At 43.8% G+C, this 21,928-nt stretch overlaps 1 protein-coding gene across 1 annotated transcript in view; it reads left to right on the top strand.

Annotated features, from left to right (window-relative positions):
* The first annotated feature begins 7,521 nt into the window (after positions 1–7,521).
* Positions 7,522–21,928, top strand: part of RELL1 (RELT like 1) — a 67,465-nt gene continuing 53,058 nt past the window's right edge. Inside the window, exon 1 of the mRNA XM_036260560.1 lies at positions 7,522–7,634. Within this exon, the coding sequence (XP_036116453.1) occupies positions 7,547–7,634 (88 nt within the window). The 5' untranslated portion in view covers positions 7,522–7,546. The remainder of the gene's footprint in view (positions 7,635–21,928) is intronic.

The following is a 21,928-nucleotide window of genomic DNA, read 5'->3' as shown; positions in this document are numbered from 1 at the left end:
AATGTGAACCTCCTCCACTTTCTATTTCCCACCTGCAAATATTTGTATCTTTCTTCTATCTTTTCATTTCAATTTCAGGCATGAGGTGTCTGCTTTTTGTGCAAAGCCAACACCTCCTACACTCTTGATCCCGTCAGGGGTCTCTCCTGGATCTTGCTGCATTTGTTATTCCCTCTCAATCTTTTCCCCAGTTGTCCCATAATATCAATTCCATTCAGTATAAGCCTTCTTGACTCCAAAGGTCTCCTCTGCAACTCTTTCTTCTCTCTCAGCCAAGCTTCTGGAAAGAGAACTCTCTACAATCACTTTCACTTCTTCACGTATTACACTCCGGCCTCCTCGTCTACGACTCCCCTTAATGTTCCTTTACAAGGAGCCTCAGTAACCTCCATGTTGCCTGATTTGTTGAGTAGCTTTTCAGCCCTTATTTTACTGGACTACACTGCACATTTGACATTGATGATTACTTCCTTCTGCAGGGAATTCTTGACTCTGTCGGTTTCCAAGATACCTCTCCATATAGAACCTATCAGTCAGTGTGAGAACCATGTCCAATATCCCTGTCTAGGAGAAATAGCTATACTCAAGTCCCTGGCTTGGCAGCCCCATGTTCTGAGACACAGAAAACCTGCCCACAGCCAATCTGTGGAGGTCATGCTGAACAGGGCCTGGGTGGAAAGGAGCCATGGGGGGCCCTGGCCCAGACAAATAAGCAATAAATAAGCAGAAGATGGCACAGAGAGAGAGAAATGAGAAGAAGAGATGAGAGAGAGAGAGAGAGAGAGAGAGAGAGAGAAACAGACACAGAGATAGACAGAGACATAGATAGACAGAGACAGACAGGAAGCATATACTTGCTAAGAGGTAGAAGTGGGAACAATGTGTCAGCCCCGAGAGATGGATAAAGGAGACTCATTTCCTGTATTTACTATTTACTGTTCACAGTTCTGAACTGCTTGAGGATTTGAGGCCTGGCCCTTTTTATATCCGTGAGAGTGCTTTACCCTTATAATAAATTGACTAAGCTAGTGTTTAGGTTTCTGTCAATTATAATCTAAAGGAAGCTTGTCTAAGACAGATACCATGAACTTTGTGGTTTGTCCTCTTTTTATTTATTTTTTATTTTTATTTTTAAATTTATTTTTGTTTTTGACTCCCTTGGAGGATCAACTGTGCAGGGCCCACCACACAGAGCAACACTTAATTCAGCAGGGCTCTGGTGCCCACTGCGTCTACTCCTTGAGTGTGTTCCTTGTGGAGGTGGTTGGGTGGTAGTGCTTCCATGTGGTCTGAAGCTGTCCACTGGGTGTGCTGGCTCTGGGGTGAGGTCAGCCACTGTCTGTGTTCTACCTGGGGTCACCAGGCGTAAGCTACAAAGCAATCTGCAGGTGGCTGCTTCTTGTGCTGGGCTTGAAGGTGCCCAGCCAAAGCCAAGTTGTGAACCAAGGCTGGCTGCTTCTGGTGCCAGGCCTGGGGCCACTTAGCAAGAGGTATGGGGCTTGCTGAGGCCAAATGCTGTTTGAGAGAATTTAGGAAAATCTGAAGCAGGATCCAAGACAGGCCAATCCTATGGTAAAGCCACTGGACACAGTTGGGTGGGCCTAAAAGTTGGGTGTGGTAGGGTCTGAGGAATCACCAGGGCAGGACAAATAGTGTGAGCCAGGTTGCTGGAGTCCCAGGTATGGCGCCCATCTGCAGGCCTGTGGGTGAAGTTTTCACCAAAGGAACAATGGCTTCCACCCCAGCACCTCTGGCCAGGAGAAAGCTGCCTGTACATCTCTCACCCTGATGCGAAACAACTCACTTCTTCCCCGTATGTCTCTGGTGCCTTTTTTTTTTTTTATCCTCACCCGAGGACATTTTTTCATTTTTGTTCAGATAGAGACAGAGGGAGGGGGGGAGGGAGGGAGGGAGGCAGGGAGGCAGAGAGAGAGAGAGAGAGAGAGAGAGAGAGAGAGAGAGAAACATCAATGTGAAAGGGACACATCGAGTGGCTGCCTCCTGCACAACCCCAACTGGGACTGCAACCAAGGTATGTGCCCCTAGCGGGAACCAAACCCGGGTCTCTCTGGACCACAGACCGACGTTTCAACTGCTGAGCCAAACCGGCCAGGGCTCTGGTGCCTTTTGAGCTGCCTCCCCTGGGCTGGAGCCCAGAGTGAGTGAGCCTGAATAAATCTGTGTGTGGGCCTTTTAAGAGGAGCTGCCTGGGCCCAGCCAGCGTGGCTCAGTAGACTGAGGGTCATCCCATGTACCAAGAGATCCTGGTTCGATTCCAGGTCAGGGCACATGCCTGGGTTGCGGGCTTGGTCTCCCATAGGGGGCGTGCAAGAGGGAGCTGATCGATGTTTCTCTCTCACATTGATGCTCCTATCTCTCTCTCCCTTCCTCTCTCTCTAAACAATCAATAAGAAGGTATTAAAAAAAATAAGAGGAGCTGCCTGTAATTCCAGCAGCCTCAGCCTCAACTTCCGCTGGTTTAAACTCCCCCATAAGTTACGGGGACTTCTCTTCCTGGCACTGGAACCCTGAGCTGGAAGGCCTAGTGTGGGACAGGGACCCCTCACTCCTCAGCGGGGACCTTCCCAGCTGAGGTATCCCTCCTGATTTTTATCCACCACACGTGGGTGTGGGACCAGCCTGTCTGAGCCTCCACCCCTCCTACCAGTCACATGTAGCTCCTTTAATTTCATAGTTGTAGGACTTCCATTCAGCTCAATATCAGGCGGTTCTGAACTATGCCTGGTTTATAGTTTAGTTGTCATTTTGATGTGGATGCATTTACCCACACTGCCATCTTGACCGGAAGTCCCTGTGGTTTGTCCTCTTAAATGTGCATTTGTGGGTTTTTTTGGCTGGAGCCACAAGGTTTCACACTATGATTCTCTTTTGATCTTTACTGAGAAAAACTATATCAATGTGTATACACCTGACTTGGAGGTTTTGCCAGCAAATGGTCTGAGTTCTTTAAGTGGAATTTTCAGGAGAGCATATGCCCATGAAACAAAACCCAATGTGGTAGTCCAGGAAAGGAGGCAGAGATTATGGTCATCATCATTAACCTAAGGATCAAATTCCTCTGACATCTAGGGAACTCATCACCAAAATTAGGACTGCTCTATTTGTAGCTTCCTGATTTATGAAGAAAATTATCTAGTTGAATAATGAATATTTTTCTCACCATCCTTAAAACAATCTATTTTGGGGACAGAATTCTTTATTATAATTTATGATAGTTCATGGGCTTTGAAATTCTCAGTTCTCCGAAACTATTATGCTCAGCTACGACCCACAGTTGTTGCTGACCCATTCTTTCCTTCTTCCCCCCATACATACTCATCACTGTGCAGATTCTTCCACGGTATGCTCGTCCACTCCCTTCACCTCTCCATTAATCCCCGAACTTCCTTTAGACTCCGCTCCAATTGCACCGTTTCTACGAAGCCTCGCTCAGAGCCTCCAGATGCAATCCTTATCATCTTCTTGGAATTCCGTTAGCCTAGGGTTACTCAACTGGAGTCAATTTTGTCCCTCAGGGCACATTTGGTAATATCTGGAGATATTTTTGGTTGTCACAACTGGCGTTTGGTTGGTAGAGGCCAAGGATGTTACTAAACATCCTACAATGCACAGAACAGCCGTCCGACAGTGTCAGTAATGTTTAGAATCCCCACAGTCTAGCCTGACTTTGGCACCATGAACCTGCTCATTTGATTGCTCACCATGGTGTGAACTCTAAGGGCCAGATGGAAACCTTAAGAAATCAGCCAGCTGCCCCCCTGAATTTTATGGGTACGGCGACTGCCCGAGGAGAAGCTGCTGAAAGTCCAGAGAGCGCCATTGACAGGGCTTTTCTTCTCTGACCGCTGGGTCTTTGACCAGTTCCATTTCACTATTCTGTTGTTTCCTTTCTCGCAGGAAGGTTTAAAAATTCTCTATAAGCAAGGGTAGGATCTTTTATTAAATGTGCAGTGACTCTCCCCTCCAACCTCCTACCCTCGGCCTACTACTAAGAACACAGTACATACTTGTCAGGTCAAAATAACCCCAATTTTTATAAAATATCATTTTATTCCCCTGCAAGTGTTATTTTCGTAAAGAACTGTAAGCCTTTCTCCTGGATATAACCTCTCAAAAGGAAAGATGACTACATCTAAATCACAGAAAAAAAAGAAAATCTACAGAGACCTTCTGCGGAAGTATTTTCAACACTAATTAGAGTAAATCCCAGCCAACTGAGTCTTACACATTTAAATCATAGTGATGAAAATTACCACCTTAGTAGCACAGAGGAAAACAGGAAAGATTTCTACTCAGGGGAATAATTAAATTCTTAGCGAGAAACCGGAAAATAACCCCAAACAAAGAAACAAACAAAAAAAAATCAACAAAATACAGAATCTTATTCATAACCCATTCCCATTAACAAATAAATTATTCTCCTTGGGGGAAAAAATACATAAGCAATTGTTGACAGAACTCAAAAAGGTTAAGCATGTAGTGACAGAATATGACCTTATATTGGAAAAGGAGAGCTGTTTGGCTAGTATTCTGCATTTTAGAGGCATAACAGTATAAGCAGAAGTTCAAGTTCGGGCCTGTAGCAAACTGATCCTGGATTTGAGTCCTGGCAGTGCTCTAGAGCAGCTGTGTGATTTGGGGAAGTGCCTTAATCCCTCAAATCCTAGTCTCCACAGCTTCTAAGTGAGCATCTGTAACTATATTCCCCAAATACAAAATTGTGAGGATTTGGTGAAGGAACACAGGAAAATTGCTCACCACAGAATCGGGCTAAGTCCAAGCTATCAGTAAATGAGAGTTATTGTTGCAAAGATTTCTACCTGCTATCCTTTACTTTTATTTTTGAAAAAATGGGAAGATCACTTAACCCTGTGATGTCAATTTTTATTTCCTGGGAAGAAATATGACATCCACTTCCTAACACAGAAGAAAACTTCCATGGCATTGGGACTTCACACTTAATTACTAGCCAGTGAGCTCTCCTTTTCCAATTTAAAATAATATAAAAAGCAAAAACTTTTAGATATGCATATGTGGTACTTTTAAATTGTGTAAACAAGTCTGTAATTGTAAGTACCTGGAAAATAATTTAAGCTTGACCTACCTTCCTTCCTTCTTTCCTTCCTTCCTACTTCCCTTCCTTCCTACTTCCTTTCTTTCCTTTCTTTCTTTCTCCCTTCCTTTAAAAGACGTGCAAATGCAAGCATATGGGGTTGTGTGACAATGTAAGATGTCTATAGAGAGTGTCAAGCATCTAAGTGTTATGGAAAAGTCTGAGAAGGGAAATTTCAGAAACTTGGGTTCCAATCCTGGTTCTTATTAGGTGTGAGATATCAGGCAAGTCACTTAACTCTCTCTCATGTGTAAAGTAAGGGCTTGGTAGATGATTACTAAGGTTTCCTCCAGTTTTAGATACTGGATTGTATTTTTATTTTCAGAAAGTCATTGCAAACATCCAAGTCAACTATGTTTTTATAAATGATCCTGTCTTTTTAATGGAAAGTTCAATCTGTGAGAAAAGAGTGAAACATCATTCAAATTTAAAAATAATATTGAATAGATCTCTTGGTCTAAGCATTTTGCCACTTTTAAGTTCCCAAACCAGAGTTGGCTTTATGGGTGCAGTCGAATAGGACCCCCTGCTTAGAAGGGCTCCATGACTGATATAATGCTCTGCTATTGCCGTTTTGAAAATTTTAATGTTTGAACAAAAATACCTGCATTTTTGGTTTACACTGGGCTCTGCAAATTATGTAGCTGGTTCCGGATACAACTTACAATTTACAGTGTAATTACTAGGCCCAGGACTCTCTCCTTTCTTTCTTTATTTTATTTTTTTATTCTCACCCGAGGACATTTTTAGGACATTTTTGCCTTTATCTTCAGATAGAGTGGGAGGGAAAGAGAGAGAGAAACATCAATGTGAGAGAGACACACCAAGTGGTTGCCACCCACACGACCCCAACCAGGGCTAGGGACAAACTGCAACGGAGGTACCTGCCCTTAGCAGGAACAGAACCTGGTTCTCCATGCTCTAACCGCTGAGCCAAACTGGCCAGGGCTCTCTCCTTTCTTTAGTTAGAAGCCTACACTGAACTCTTTCCTCTACAGCCATCATCAGTTTTTATGTTGGTATAAAACTGCTTCACCAGCCACATTGCAAGATATGCGGACAACCATATACGGGACACACATCTGGCCTTTGACTCGGAAGGGCAGAGGCTTCACCATTCACTCCTCAGCCCAACCATCTGTAGGGGCGGGGCCTCTGTCAATGGCAATTCCCACATCAGTACAAATGTTTGCAAGAGTGTAATAGATTGCATGGAGGACTCAGAGAGAAGATAAGAAGTCCTTTGAAAATTGAAGGCTGTCAGTCAGGCCAAGGACAAGCTCCATCCTGTGAACATCCCCAGTCCCCACCCCATGGCCTTATTGGTGTTCTTAGTATTTTCTCAATGCCTGACCACCCTGCTTCAGAAATCTCTAAAGTGAATTAAGAAGTAACAAGTCAAAGAAAGGCTTTGAGTTTAATCAGTGGTTGGGATGATGATTCAACTTGAAAAATCACGTCTGACCTTTTAGTACTTGCTGTCATTAAGTCAAGGGCTGAGGGAACAGCAAGAAGCAAACATAATGAAGATGAGCTAATTCCAATTTATCACGGTGGTCTGGTCATCATGGGTTTACTCTCCAGCCTGTGAAATGGGGATACTACTCACGTCACAGAGCTGAGATGAGGATATAAGGAATTAATAAGTGACTAGGTACTAGAAAAGCTACTTCGTGGAAGTATTTGCAAGGTGTAATATAGCCCACGATTAAAAATAAAAAAGGCAATTTATTCTTGGAGGTACGTAGAGGTTTTTCTAAAGGAGCAGCTTAAAAGGAAGCGGAGATAGGAAGACATTTAAATGATTCGCCTTCTCTCAATGTTCAAACAGTGGAATGTGACATCCAGCGCAGCGCCCCTCTCGGACCAGTCACCCAGGGGATTGAATGCCAGCTGCATAGAGATGACAACAGAGTAAAAAGATCGTGTCCACGCCAGTGCTGGCCGTATGTGCACCCAGAGCTTCTTGATCCGCTGTTTTCCTCTTCCCACGCCCGCCGGGGAGGGTAAGGTGACTCAGTCCCCGCCCCGGGCTCCCGCGAAATCCTCGCGGTTGCGGTAAAACCGGGCTCAGAAAGGAAGGGGGCGCGGCGAAAGGAGGCGGGGCCGGGTCACTGTGGGCGGGGAGTCAGGGGCGGGGTCTTGGCTGAATCGGGCAGTGGAAGCTGCGACCCCGCTGAGAAAGAGCGGGCGCGGAGGGGAGAGGCGGGGCCAGGAAGAGGTGGGCGGGCCCGGGGTGGGGCCACGTGTGGGTTTGGCGCGGAGGCGCAGGGCGGAGCCGAGGTGGGTGGGACAGGAGGGGCGGGTCCCGGGCGGGGCGGGGTTGCTGCGCGCGGGGCCTGAGCTCTGCCACTCCGTCCGCCCGCCAGCTCCTGAGCTGCGCCTCCTGACGGAGGCCGAACGGACGCGGCGATGGCTTCGCGGGGACTCACGGGGTCCGCCGTCCTCGCCGCTGCTGTCTTTGTGGGAGGCACCGTGAGCTCGCCGCTCGTGGACCCGGGTGAGTTCCCCGTCAGGGCCGGGCTCGCCGGAGGAGGCGAGGGATCGAGACTGCAGCCCCGCTGCGCCCCGGCATGCCGGCGCAGAACTTCTAGCTGTCCGGGGGTGCCGGCTGCCGCGGCGCGTGGCGTGGCTCTGCTCCGTCCCTTCGCGACTGCGGCTCCCGCCTTCCCTCCTCCGGCCGGCTCCTCGGGGGACCTGTTACCCCCGCCCCACCCCCGAGCTGTCGCGGGGGCAGGGGCCCGGCCTGGGCTTGTATTCCTCTGCTGCGCTTCCTCCCGGCAGCCACCTCCGAGCCCCGCGAACCCCTCTTCTGCCGCCCTTGTCCTCAGAGGCCCCGCGAGCGGAAGATCGTGACAGGAGACCGGCTGCGCTGTCGTCGCCCCCCATTTTATAGTTGGAAACCTTGGGGAGTTTCAGTTTCTTTACTTTCCAAGTTTTAGTTTATTTTAGTGGTGGATGGACCCTAGTAACAGGTTGCGGATTTCAGATTTCTTCTCGCATACCCTGTGTAAATCAGGCTCGGAAGAAGGGAAGACGCGTTTGTAAACTCAACACTTTTTTCTTCTAAGTCGAGCCCTGTCACCACAAAAGGAACCTTCTGTGGTCAGGGCAGGAAGCCACCAGCAGAGCTGATAAAGCGTTGTCTCTAATGATGAACTTAGAGCAGGCATTTTTAATTGAAATCGAAGAGGATGTGTAACTTGGCCTGACTCAAACTCTTGTTTTGTTTTTTTTAATCCTCACCCGAGGATATTTTTCTATTGGTTTTCAGATGCGAGTGGTGGGGGGTGGGGAGACATCGATGTGAGAGAGACACATTGATTAGTTGCCTTCTGCATGACCCTGGTCAGGGTCCGGATCGAACTGCAACCGAGGTTCACCCCCTGGGCTGGAATCAAACCCAGGACTCTGGTGCACAGGCCGGTGCTCTAACTGCCGAGCCAAACCGGCCAGGGCTCAAACTCTTGTTTTTATAACTGTAGGCACGAGGGATTCCTTACCACCATTCCCCCTCTTAATTGCCACTCTACTGAGTAGTTTAAAAATAATAATAAACGCAAACCTCCTTGGCCAATTGGGGTTACCAGGACCTGGAATCTTACGTCAGCAAGCTCTTCGAAACTTGAGCACCTCCTCTTCAGGCCAAAATAATAAACATCTGGAAGCCTTCCAACTGTGACTTTCTTCTCCATAAAAACACTACACCCTTTATCACTCCTGAGATTCCAATGACAGCTTTTAAACTGGCTTGTCACGTTGGCTGTCCCTTTTTCAGAGAAACCAGAGCATGTTAGGAAGGAAACAGGATGGATAATGTATCTCCTGAGTCTTTATTAGCAGACCCAAGTTTCCTTCAGCCATCCTTCCTGGGAAGATGGCAGCTGGTGACATGTATTTTTTATTGCATGGGAGATTTTGGTTTTCAGCCTGGTTTCATCACTAAGACAGGTAGGTGTGTTTTCAGGTTCAAATTGGATCCGAGGTTGTGGACAGTACTTATATAGAGTCAGTTGCTCCAGAATTTGAAGAGCTTAACCTGGGAGAAAAATTCAGCACGTGATGCGTGTAATCCTCCATCAACCAGAGAAATCCATCCCTAGAGTAAGTTTGTGTTCCCGTGAATCTCTGAGCAGCACCCAGCTCTCAGGACTGGAATGCGATGAAGAAAACTCTCATCTGTTGCACAATAACCTTTTTGATGAAAGGGAATAAGATATCAAAAAAGGAAAGGGAACAGAGTACAAATTTGTCAGTGTGACTTGAGGCCTGACCAGTCAACAGCTGGCCACTCGTTGGAATTGAAGACAGTGTTAATGTTTGTAGGGAACGTTAGGGAAGTAGGGAGAAAGAAATGGGAAGTGTCAGGCTTCGACTTGGGTACTTCCTATGCATTTTTACACTTATTTCTCATAACCCTAGGAAGTTCTTATTTCCAGTGAGATAACTGAGGCCCATAGTTAAACATTTGGCCCAAGATCACAAGGCTAGTGTATCAGTCAGCATTTAATCAGAGAAGCAGAACCACTAGGAAGTGTTTTTTTTTTTGTGTGTGTGTGTGTGTGTGTGTGTTTATATGGATCTTTATCTTTACCTAGACAGTTTAATTCCAAAGTTCATTCATTCTCTTTCCATCGTACCCACTGCTCCCCAGAAAGAAAATAGAGCAGAAATCAGCCTCAGCTATCATGTTGAGATGCTAAGACAGGAAGTTTAGGACATTATAAAATTGTAAGCATGTAGCTGTCAGATGGGAAGCAGAAGAAAGTAGAACAGATAACTTCACAGTGGGTAGTGGCAATGTCCTTCACTTCCTGCCTGGTAGGAGAATCTCATTAAATTTCTGTCTCTCAGTAGCAGCATTTGAAACCATATACCACAAGCAACAGAAGGGATGATTTTCCACATCTTGGCTTATTTATACCCTTAAGTTCTCTGGTTACTCAACCTTTGGGTTTATTTGTTTCTCTACCAGACAGTGGACTCAGCCTCCTAATAAGGAGTGGGCGGCAAAGGTCCAGGGGCTGGTGAATGAGAAGTGTTCTGTCCCTGGGCTCTGTGGGCTGCCATCCAGCCTCCTAACTCCTCATTTAGATGCTGAAGATAAGCTTTATTAAATTCTGGTTCTCCTTTGGCCAGGTAGCTACCCAGATGTACATCCACAAAAACGTAATCAGTAGAGAGAATATGAGAAAGCACCCCTTGGAGCTTGGGCTTCCAAGTTCAAATTTAATTTACAGAGGAAATGAAAATTTGAGAAGTCCTTATCATTCCCTCTCTTCCCATGTTCCTACCCCCCGCCCCCCAGATTTAATCAAACAATCTATTTGGGAGTTTCAGTAGTTGAATTTGACTGAGGGAGGTCAAAGGTGTAAATGATAGAAGCAAAATTTCATTGTTACTTTTCAAAGAATTGTTTGGCCCTGATGTTGAATTTTAATTATATATTGAGAAATTATGAAAAACTGACAAAATGATTTAAATTGTCATTGGTTAAACTATTATGTTGAGTGGTATCTAATTATTTTAGGGCACTTACTTCAGCAATTGGTAAAGATTTGATAGGCTGCTGAAAGCAGGTGGAATAAAGAGTGTGGTGTGGCTGCCGAAGACTCCAGTTGGAATTTGGAGTTAGGTCATTATAGACACTGTTCTGTTTGGAGGAAGGAATGCGATGTTTATTATGTCTATTTTGTGACAGGCTCTGGTCTGTGTACTCAGGTCATTTTATTGTTATAATACTCTATCCTGTAATAAATACTGGAATAATATTTTTAAATTTATTGCTTTTAGAGAGAGAGCGTGAAACATCAATTTGTTGTTCCAATCATTTATGCATTAATTGGTTGATTCTTAAAGTACTGGAATAATTTAAATATTCCTTTTTTTATAGATAAGGAAATTGAGTCTCTGAGAAGTTAGTTTGAAAAAGTCACTCAATGAAGTATAGGATTGTCTAGTCACTATGCTATACACCTGAAACTAATGCAAAATAATATTGAATGTAAAATGTACTTGAAAAGTAAAATTAAAAAAAAAAAAAAGGAAAAGTCACTCAAATGTTTAAGTTGGATTTGGACCTTGATCAGATCTGTCTAGTTCTGAAACCTGTTCTTATTATATTACTAAATCGTTTTGTTTTTCTTTCAAGTGAGAAGATTTTTTATTCTAAGGTATTTATAACGAATCACAAAGGGTAGTGGCAGGACATAGTGGAAAGAGCATTAAGCTCTAAGTCAGAGCCCTGGACTTGAAGTCAGAAGTCAAGATAAGCCCCTGCCACTTTTAGGAGTGTGGCTCTCTGCCTACATTACCTATAAAATGGGCATGTGCCAACTCCTATTTTTATCTGCCTTACTGGCCACCAGTTGGGATCAAATGAGCTATTGTCTCTGAAAGGTCTCAGCAAATGGCAAAGTGGCATATATTTTTTATCCTGTGTATCTTTTTTTCTGTATTTCTTCCCTAAAGTGCCCATCAGGTTGGACTTATATTACAATGTCAACCAAACTAATAAATGTATGCCACTAATCCTGTAAGTTTTCATTCTGGAAGTGGTGATGGTTTTGCAATTATAGGTTTGTTGTAAATGTATAAAACCCCAGAGTGAAGCTTCAGATTCATGAGTTTGCTGCCATTGACTGAGAGTTAAGTAGTCAAATCTTCTTTTCCCATTTTTCCTCAGATAAAATACAATGGTGCTCTTAGTATTTTTGGAAAATTTCCCCCAAGATTTAAAGTATGGGGAAAAGGGAATCTCATTATTCCAAGGCACTCATCACTGTTAGTCTATTTCATTCTGGTCTTCTGTCTCCATACTTTTTACTTGGGTAGGATCATAATGTAGATATAATTTTGTGACCTCTGTTTTTCACTTAATGTTATACATGACAGTTTCTCCATTTCCCTATACTCAAAAAATGGCTGCATCATATTCTATTATATGGATTCACTGCATTTTACATCATTGTGCCTCCATTTTAGGATATTTCAGTTGATTTCAAATGAATGTCAAAACTCATTATTTCCATGAACATCTAAGTGTGAGGTTTTATCTAGATAGTGATGACTCCCAGAAAACAAGTTCCTTAAAAGGCATTTTGTGGGTGTGTGTGGCAGGGGGAGGTCAAAGGTATTCATGTTTTTGAGGCATTGATGACATTAGTATTGGTGACCCAAAGGTTGTCCCAGTTTATGTTCTCAAAGCATTAATCAAAGGACTCACTTTTCACACCGTTGGCATTTTCTCTGAAAATCTATTTGCTAATTGGTAAGGTGAAATTGGTACCTTGTTTGTTTGAATTTGTATGTTTTTTGTTACTAGTATGCTGACTATATTTTCTAATATTTGAGCCGTTTGCAATGTGTGTAATCTTTTATGGACAATTCTGAAATCTGAAAATTTCTGAAACCCAGAAGGTTTTTTTTTCTTGAGTCTTTTTGCATACTCTGTTGGTGGTAAACCCTAATCTGAACCAATGTGAGATTCTATAGTATATATTTATCTCACTTAGTGTGAATATTCACTGCAGTTATATTGGTGAGTTTGATTTCTGAGTGTTACATAAATGTGCTATAAATGCATTGCATTGCTTTTCTGGAATCACGAAGTCTACTTTAGAGGCACATCTGACCTCCAGGTTTTCAGATAAGGGACTGTGGTCCTGCAAGTTCTTCTTCCATGACTTCTGTGGGCAGCCAAATGTAAAACTGCTCGAAATAGTAAAATATCCTATGGAGAAAAGAACTCCTCAAATGAGTGGCACTTCATGAAAAGAAGCACTATTTTGGTATTCTAGTGTAGAATCTAGTAAGATAAAGCTTTCTGGGAAAAGCTGGAGTTCTCTTTATTCTAGGTGGCTTTAGGGATGGGTGCCCATCATAATGGAAACTTGATGGAGAAGTTGGGCCAATCTCTCCTCTGCCAGTTATTGACATAGCTTTCTTTGTGAGGGAGAAAAGAAATGGAATCCACCCAAGGGACTTCTTGGGAAGGGTGGGATGGATAGAGGGTGGCAGATACCCAAGGCGCATGAGTTCCTGTGCCCAGTCATTTCACCTTCAGGGTCCTTTTGCCAAACTAGTTGAACTCAGGGAACTGGTTTTCTATTCCCTCTTCGAGATACCCCAAGGCCCAGTCTTCTTGTCTTTGCTCATCCCAGGATCCCAAGCAGCTGCCAGCTCTCCCGGACTCCCCTATCCCCATTTTGTTTGCACATCCTGGTGTAACCACTAATAAAGTGCCTGTGGTACAGAGGGAAAACAGATCTTTAAACCACTTTCCTCATCTATATAATGGAGCAAATATGGCAGAGTTCCCTCATGGATTGTTGTTTAGAGATAAAATATGCATAATCTACGGCCATATTGCCTTGAACGTGCCTGATCTTGTTTGATCTCGGAGGCTAAGCAAGGTCAGGCCTGGTTAGTACTTGGATGGGAGATCAAACATGCATGGCACAGTGTTTGGCATGAAGTGCTAAAAAATTATATTATTACTATTTTATCCTTAACCAAATACTAATCATTTACTGACCTGCTGCAGCTCTCAGATGGGACAAAGTTCTGAACTGCTCCAAAATTTTCCATTCAGGTGCCCTCTCTCATCCTGAGCCCTGGATGCTGAGGGTGGTGTGTGATGGGCAGGGGGGCTCTGAGAAGGCAGTATTGGGTGGTGCCCCAGGCTCCAGGAGAAAGGGGAGGAATAGGGACCGTGTGTGCTTGGCAGGGAATTCTCTTAGGATGCAGGGTATATGTAGGACAGCCATTTAGCTACCAAAATTAGGCAAGGAAGGAGAGAAGGAAAAAAGGAAAAAACCATTACCTTTAAAAAAAATGTTTTCTTAGAGAGAGAGATAGAAACATCAATGTGAGAATCATCGATCGTCTGCCTCCTGCACGCCCCATACCAGGGATCGAGCCCACAACCTTGGGCATGTGCCCTGACTGGTAATCGAACTGGGACCTCTCAGTCCATAGGACAGCGCTCAATCCACTGAGCCACATTGGCTGGGTGAAACTGTTACCTTTATGTGACACTTGGAGAAGATTCTAGAAGATTCACCAATTGGTTTATCTCTAGGTATAGTAAAAATTTTGACAGTTTCCCCCTAAGATTTGATGTAATTACTCTATTGGCATTTTTTATTTTTTTTTATCCAGGGTATTGTTTTGAGCTTATGCTAATGAGTGACAGGGTGGGTGGTACAGCCTCAGGATGAGGATGGTCACCTGAAAGCAATTAGAGGGCTGGCTCTTTCAGCCCCACCAATCCACCAACCTCTGGCAGGGCAAGAGGGAGGGGTGGGAGGCTGCAGACAAGCTCTGTAAAAACTCTTGAACAAGACTTGATGTGTTTCCAGGTTGGTGAACATGTGGAGATGAGAGGAGAGTGGTGCGCATGCCCAGGAGAGCACAGAAGCTCCTCACCCTTTCCTCATACCTTTCCCTGTGCATCTCTTCCATCTGGCTGTTTCTGAGTTATAGCATTTTTTTTTTTTAATAAGTGTCTTGACATTTTTTTAATTTTTTTTTATCCTCACCCGAGGACACTTTTTCCATTTTTTGTTCAGGTAGAGTGGGAGGGAGAGAGAGGAACAGAGAGAGAGAGAGAGAAACATCGATGTGAAAGGAACACATTGAGTGGCTGCCACCCGCACAACCAACCAGGGCCGGGGACAAACTGCAACCGAGGTACGTGCCCTTAGCGGGAACCAAACCCGGGTCTCTCAGGACCGCAGGCCGACGCTCTAACCGCTGAACCAAACCGGCCAGGGCTGAGTTATAGCATTTTAAAATCAACAGCAGCTAGTACGTAAAATGTTTCTTTGACTTCCATGAGGCCCTCTATCAGATTAATCAAACCTAAAGTGGGGGGATTTTTGGAACTTGTCATCTATAGCCTATTGGTTAGAAGCACAAGTGACAACTTGTAGTTGCGATTGGCATCTGAAGTGTATGTCTTATAGATCTAGACCCTTTACCTGGGGTGTCTGATGCTATCTCCCCACGGGTAGTGTCAGAATTGAGCTAATTGTTTGGTGGTGTAGGAAAAAAACACAAATTAGAATGAGAAGTAGAATACTGTGGCCCTAGGGCTGGAAGGGATCTTGATAATCTCCTCAAAGCTGCTTATTTAGTAGATGGGGAAGCTGAGTTAGCAAAGCCAGGACTCATCCCATTGTGTCAGAGCTGGCCATCCATTGAAACGGGCCCAGCTTTGCCACTCCTGGCAAAGCTCCTGGGTCTATATTTGCCCTTGGTTCTCACGTTTCAGGATTTGGTTTCTCAGCTCTGGGTCTGGGTGAGCAGGCCCTGAGAAGGATGACTTCGGTTAACTAACTTCTGAGACGAGTTGTGTTGTTTTTAGTTGTATAAGAGTCAGAGGGGACTTGGTGGTCATCTTGTAATTAATCCCTGTCCTTGCAGATGGGGAAACTGAGCCTGAGAGGTTCAGTGGCCTGCAGAAGTCAGGAAGGACCGTGGTTTGCCAGTAGCAGAGGAGCAGACCATTAGGTTTGGTGAGGGAGGGCCTGTGTGTGTGTTGGTCACTGTCCAAGGCTCAGACATTTAAATATTGGAAGGAAGGAAGGCAGGAAGGAAGGCAGGAAGGAAGGAAGGAAGGAAGGAAGCCAGAGCTGGAATCCAGGTGTTCTTGTTGGCAGTGGCAGGTGTTAGACCAGTGGGGTCAGACTGGACATTGGTTTAGCAACCCCAGTAATTGAGTTCTGGCCATGAACTAATTCGTAGTCAAGACTCAAACTATAAGGGAAAGTTTATTTAGAAAGTAACAGAGATAGAAGAAGAAATGGGCTTAGGAAACAAGTCACAGACGTGCAAGTGGCCCTTGCTGCTTAGGAGAAAGAAGGGTAGCAGGTGGGGTGGTGTAGGAGAAAGGCACAGGCATGCTCTCAGGATCTCAATAGACTATGCATTGGTTTTCCAGGTGTGTTTTTTCAGGGCCACTGATTGGTCAGTTCCAGGGCAGGGGGTCATTAGTAAATGCAACTGGTCTTGAGGTCATCCATGGTATTGCTTGTCTGGTTTTGCTGCTTTTCAGGGCCTGGAGTTGAAACACAACTGAGGCCTAGATGTATTTTGATGCAGGTCAGAACCTCATTGTCCTGAGGACTTAATGCTTAAGGGTTATTCTCCATCCATCTTGTTTCTTCCTCTTCCAAGGGGGTCTCACCCTTATGCTTAGCAACATGCCAGAGGAGGAAAGGTTAGGGTAGGGTCCGATCTAACGGTATGGCCACAATATGAAAAGTGAGGGGGTCTAAACCACATGACCCGAGATATGCTAGGGGAGGAAAGGTCACCTTGTGGGTAAGGTCCTTGTTTTTGCAGTTTTTCGAGTTGCTAGGCACCTGGGGCTTTCTGTGCTGGTGACCTTCCGTACCTGGCCCATCATCCTTGCTCTTCTCCTGTCTATCTAACTGCCTACCACATTCTGACTCAGCTCGAGGCTTTTTCTTTATAGTAAAGCAAAGAGTTAGGCTTTCCAAGGTTTACCCGCAAACTTAACTGTAGTCTCCTCTCCCGCTCCCTTCCCGAATTAGTGAGAGGCTGCTTTGTCTGCCAGCCTAGGGGCCATATTGCTCCAAAAACCTGAGGTGGAAATCTGGCCCTGCAGGTAAAAAGAATGGCAATAAAAAGTAAGCAAGTACAGTGATACCTCGGTTCTCGAACGCCTCGGTTTTCGACCAAATGGAGATTCGAGAAACTTTTGTCTCAGAATCCGAACAAATATTTGGAACTCGAACTTCCGAGATGAGCCGAATGGCGTTCATTCGGCCCAGCGCGCCTTGCTTGCGTCATCAGTGTGAGTGCAGAGAGAGAGTCACGCTTTGTGGAGTCACGCTTTCCTATTGGTTTCATTGCTTCGGTTCTCGAACAATTCGGTTCTCGACCGTCCTCCTGGAACGAATTATGTTCGAGAACCGAGGCATCACTGCCTTTATCAGGTGGGTATGGTGTGATGTTGATATCTTTGGAAGTGTTAGTGAAAAAGTTCAGTTCAAAGGTGTTCAAAACCTAAATTCATTCATGAATCTCTTTTCAAAGGCAAGATCAATTCAGTTTCTACAACCAGTACTTCAAATGCACAATAATTATATATATGTCATATTTCATAATATTTTATACCTTTCCTAGATACCTTTGTTTCATAGTAAACAAAGTTTCTGATTTATTTATTAATTCAGCAAATATTAGTAAACTACCTAACTGTGTGCATGGCCTGGGGAAAGGGATATGAACCAAATAGACTCGGTCCGCACCTTTATGGAGTTAACAGGTTATCAGGGAAGAAGATTAAACAAGCAGTCATGATAAAGTGTCATTGGCACCTCCATAAGGAAAGTATGGCCCAGGGTCAGGGTACCTAACCTGCTGCTCTGGATGGGATGAGAGTCCAGTAAAGGTTGAGCAAGACTTTCTGGAGGAAATGAAGTTTAAACTTGTAAAAATGGTGTTATCCAGGTGAAGGGAACTAGAGGCCATGGAAGATTAGAGTGAGAGCAAGCAAAGCTGTACCAGTGGTTCCTAAACTTGAGCGTGATCAGAATGAACTAACTGGAGGGCTGTTACAACACAGATCACTGGGGCCAACCTCAGGTGTTTGAGTCATTAGGTCTGGAGAATTTGCTTTTTTCTAGCACATTCCCAGGTGGTGCTGCCTAATGATCAAATGTGAGTGGGGGCATAAGAGGTGGAAGAAATAGCCCCGGCTGGTTTTGCTCAGCTTTTAGAGCGTTGGCCCAGAGAGCTCCGGGTTCGTTTCTCGCTAAGGGCACGTGCCTTGGTTGCGGTTTGTCCCCAGCCCCGGCTGGGGTTTTGTGGGTGGCAGCCAGTAGATGTGTCTCTTTCTCATTGATGTGTGTGTGTGTCTCTCTCTCTTCTTCCTGCTGTATCTGAAGATAAATGAAAAAAAAAAAAAAATAGAGGTGGAAGAAATAGGTGGGTTGTGTTTCTTTTAACCTGGAAACCCATTCCCTCCTTGTGGGCTATTCATATCCTGTTCTCCGCCATCATTCTGGCTGAGATCAAGAATAACACTTCCAGGAAACTTTTCCTAGGTATTCTCACTGATTTGATCTCTTGGGAGTCCGTGAATCCATGTTGCATCCATTCCATGTTATTGAATAGATAATTCTATGCAGTTGTTTCCACTGTGTTTGGTCTAACTTAGAATTCCTCAAGGCAGTGGCAATAGAAGACAGGCCCAGGTCAGATTTACTTCTTGCAACCACTATGAGGGCAGGTTGCCATATTCTCTGTTTTGTAGAGATGAGGACACTGAGACGTACAGAATAGCCAAGGCAAAAGAAGTGAAATGTCTTACTCAAGTCACAATGAGGGGAAGCCAAAGGTAGATGTGTGTTCATTGTTCTCATATGTTCTTTGTGTTATGTGAAATTGCATGTACTCTGCTCAGCACTACTGGTAAAAGAAAGGTTTCATATTTATTTATTTATTTTACTCTTTATTGTAGGTCCATCTACTTAAAGAGAAAACCAAGATATTTTATAAATTGAATGTAGATTTTGTTTTCAGTAGTCAAATGGGCAGTTATCCAAGGAATTCTCCAGGAATTGTTTATTTGCTTTTATTTTATTTTAAAATATGTTTTTATTGATTTTTTTTAGAGAGAGAAGAAGGGAGAGAGAGATAGAAACATTGATGTGAGAGAGAAACATTGATTGACTGACTCCTGCATACCCACTTTTGGGGATCAAGCCCGAAAGCCAGGCATGTGCTCTGACTGGGAATCAACTAGGACCTCTCAGTCCATGGGATAATGCTCAATCCACTGAGCCACACCAGCTGGATGGTTTATTTGCTTTTAGAGTAAATATTTGAAGGAGTAATTAAATTTACATGTCAATAGGTTTATAGATGATTTTTATAAAATTTTGGCATGAGGTAGATATTAAGGGAAAATCGATTTTAGTTTCCTGAAAAGACACAAATAAGAGAGTTTATGCTCTGACTCTTCTTGACTGGCCAGATGAGTTTAGCCAAGTGGTTGAAGATTTATAAAGAACCTTGTACATAAAATGTTACGTGATAAATAAGGTTGAAAACAAACAAATTCTTTTCAACATCTGTAATAACATGCCAAGCCTTTCTTCCCCATGCATATATGCAAACTCCTGTCAAGGATGGAGGTTTGAAGAATTCGCTGGACTTTCTGTCTCACAGTATAACTCGGTAACAATAAATTTCGAACGTTCTAACAGCTCTTCATAGCTGGACGTCTCCAACACAATCATGTGAATTATTCACATTATAAAAAACAGCAGCCCGGAATTTCCTGGCATTGGTGAAGTGGCAGATGGCTAATGAACAGGCATTCCTTCACTTTTCTTTGCGTGTTTGTGCTGTACACTTGTATGGCCTGAATGCTTCTGCTGCTTCCTTAATTCTTTCCATTCTCCTCCCCCTCTATTAAAGGCAAAACACAAAACAACCACTGATAGAATTTGGGCATTGCTTAAGCTAGGTGACAGAGCCAAGGAGCTGGGTTTTGAAGATAAAACTCATTTCTCATGCATGATTGCCAAGTTGGTGTCTTAATTGTCTTTGCAGATAAAACTTGTAGGTATTTCTTACATACACTGTGTAATTCATTTAAAAATGAGGGCTTTATTTGAGTCACTGTTAGGTGTTGTGTAGGTATGTAAAATGAACAACACATTTGATTTCTGTCCTTCACAAACTTGTGATTGACAAGGGGAAGATAAACTATAAATAAGAATCATTATGGAATAATGGGGAGTGTGTTTAGTATAAGCAGAGCGCTACAGACAAAGTACTGTGGGTTTACAGAGGAAACACTCCTCTTTAGATAAGAGGAATGGAAAATATAGCCTAAAACTTAGAATTTTATTTATTTTTTAAATCTTCGTCTGAGGATATTTCTCTGTTTATCTTCAGATAGAGTGGGAGGGAGGGGGAGAGAGAGAAACATCCACTGGTTGCCTCCCGCACGACCGACCAGGGCCGGGTACCATCTGCAGTTGAGGTATGTGCTATTGACCAGAATTGAACCTGTGACTCTTTGGTCCGCGGGCCAACACTCTAACCGCTGAGCCAAACTGGCGAGGGCATAAAACTTAGAATTTTAAATGGACCTTAAAGGGAGTGTAGGGAAAAGGAACAGTTGTGCAAAGGTGTGGAGGTAGGAAAGGTAAAGTCAGTGTAGACTGCAGAGCAGAGGCTGAGGCTAGGCTGGGGAGCCCCTGAAACTATGCACTTTATTGGGGGGGCGTGGGGGCTGAGGATGGTTGAGGAACCAGAAGGGGTCCTCAGACTTTGTGATGTGATGGAAGAGCTTCTGATATGAGCTCAGAAAGATCTGAGTTTGAGACATGGCTCCATAATTTCCACAAGGCAGAGACACTGTTCCTATATTTTCCTCTGGGGAAAGACAGGGTGAAGGAAAGGGAAGGAGGGAGGAAGGGAGGGAGGGAGAGAGGGAGAGGGAAAGTAGAGAGAGAAGAGATAAAATCTGTTCTTTATATACCTCAGAGCTGTTTGGAGGATCAAATAGTATAATCCTTTGTAAGTATTAAGAATATGACCTATATAAGTATATAAATTTAATATAATACCTGTAGTGTATAGCTAGAAATAATTTTTCAAAATTTAAGAAGTGCAGGGAAATTGGAATCATGAAGTAAGTGTATATAATTTTGAAGGTGTGAAGACCAAGAAGTGTTCATTAATAGTAAAAGCTAGCTGATTGCATATTTGTCTTATGTTAGAGTAAATCCTCTGAAATTGTACAGATCAGCTTGATTCCTGAATAAACATTTATTTTTAGAAGACGGTTGTGCATTTCCATTTTTAGCCTTATTGTTGTTCAAGTTTTTCTCTCTCCTGGTGAGGAAGATGCCCATGTAAGAAGCATCCATATCTGAAGAGAATTTTTATTAGTTTATCTGAGCAAACTGAGGACGGATGCCAGGGAGCAAGATCTCAAATGCTCTGGAGAAGAACAGTTTTGCAGCTCTTTTTTTCTGCATTTGAAATCAAGGAGGGGACGGATGTAATGATGACTGGAGAAAGCAAAGAGGGGATTAGGTTACAGGATAGTTAACAAGATTATGTGCTCTTTTGAGGGTTAATGCCCTCTTTGAGGGGTATTACTTATGGTATTTCAAAGGTATGTTAAACTAGATGCACAAGAACAATGGGCAGGGTAGGTTTAAAACCTTTCACTAAAGAAGTTACAGACCTGGAGCATGTCTACCACCATGACCTGCCTAGTTAGGTTAATAGCCAATGACCAAAGGTTTAATCAGTCATGCCTACATAATGATACTTCCGTAAAAATTCTGAAACAAACTGAAGGGAGCTTGTGGATTGGTGAACATGTAGATATGCTGGGAGGGTGGAGGGTCTGGAGAGAGCATGGATGCTCTGTGCCCCCCTACCTTTACTTTGCCCTATACATCTCTTCCATTTGGCCTCTCCTGAATTGTAAATCTTTATAATAAAACAGTAATCCTAAGTATAGCACTTTTCTGAGTTCTGTGAATCATTATATCGAAGTGTCAAACCTAAGGGAGATTGTGGGAAGCCCTGGATTTATGTTGGCATCTGAAGTGGGCTGTCTCGTGAGACTGAACCGTTCACCTGTGGGGTTTGGATAGGTTAGTGTCAGAACTGAATTGAACTGTAAGGTACCTACTTGTGATGGAGAATTGGTTGTTGGAAAAATTGGTCAAGTCTTTTTTATTGGGGAAAAAACCCAACTCATAACATTAAAACTAGTGCATGAAATAA

Source organism: Molossus molossus, unplaced genomic scaffold (genome assembly GCF_014108415.1).
Source record: "Molossus molossus isolate mMolMol1 unplaced genomic scaffold, mMolMol1.p scaffold_m16_p_1, whole genome shotgun sequence".
Lineage (NCBI taxonomy): Eukaryota > Metazoa > Chordata > Mammalia > Chiroptera > Molossidae > Molossus > Molossus molossus.
Note: the sequence above shows the minus strand (reverse complement) of the source record. Positions and strands in the feature narration are given on the sequence as shown.